At 63.4% G+C, this 363-nt stretch overlaps 1 protein-coding gene across 1 annotated transcript in view; it reads right to left on the reverse strand.

The window, feature by feature from the left end:
* GRID2IP (glutamate receptor, ionotropic, delta 2 (Grid2) interacting protein) overlaps positions 1–363 on the reverse strand; it is a gene marked incomplete at both ends in the record, with an annotated part of 14281 nt that overhangs the window by 5981 nt on the left and 7937 nt on the right. The window contains one exon of the mRNA XM_009700489.1: positions 176–330. Coding sequence (XP_009698791.1) covers positions 176–330 — 155 coding nt within the window. The remainder of the gene's footprint in view (positions 1–175; positions 331–363) is intronic.

Raw genomic sequence — 363 nt, forward strand, 5'->3', positions numbered from 1 at the left:
GCCGCGCCCTCCGTGGGGGCAGGGCCCGGGCAGGTCAGAGCCGCGGCCGCTGCCCCGGCGAGAGCTGGCTGCTCCCTCGCCGCCCCGACCTGCTCCCAGCGTGATGGACCGAGGTCCCCGGGGACCCGGTGGGACACGGCGTGTCCATGCTGGAGGGCAAGGGCTTTCCTCTCACCTGCCAAGGACTTGTAACCAAGAAACCTGGCAATCTTTTGCTGGCAGTGCTCCTGCTCTTCGTACGTCAGCAGCTGGTAGATAAACTGCCAAATGACTTGCTTGGCCGGTGTGTCCAGCACCGGGTACACATCCACAATGAGAGTGTCAATATTCCTGCAAAATCGGAAAGAGAGGGCCGGGCAGTGA

This window comes from Cariama cristata, unplaced genomic scaffold (genome assembly GCF_000690535.1).
Source record: "Cariama cristata isolate BGI_N322 unplaced genomic scaffold, ASM69053v1 scaffold25955, whole genome shotgun sequence".
Lineage (NCBI taxonomy): Eukaryota > Metazoa > Chordata > Aves > Cariamiformes > Cariamidae > Cariama > Cariama cristata.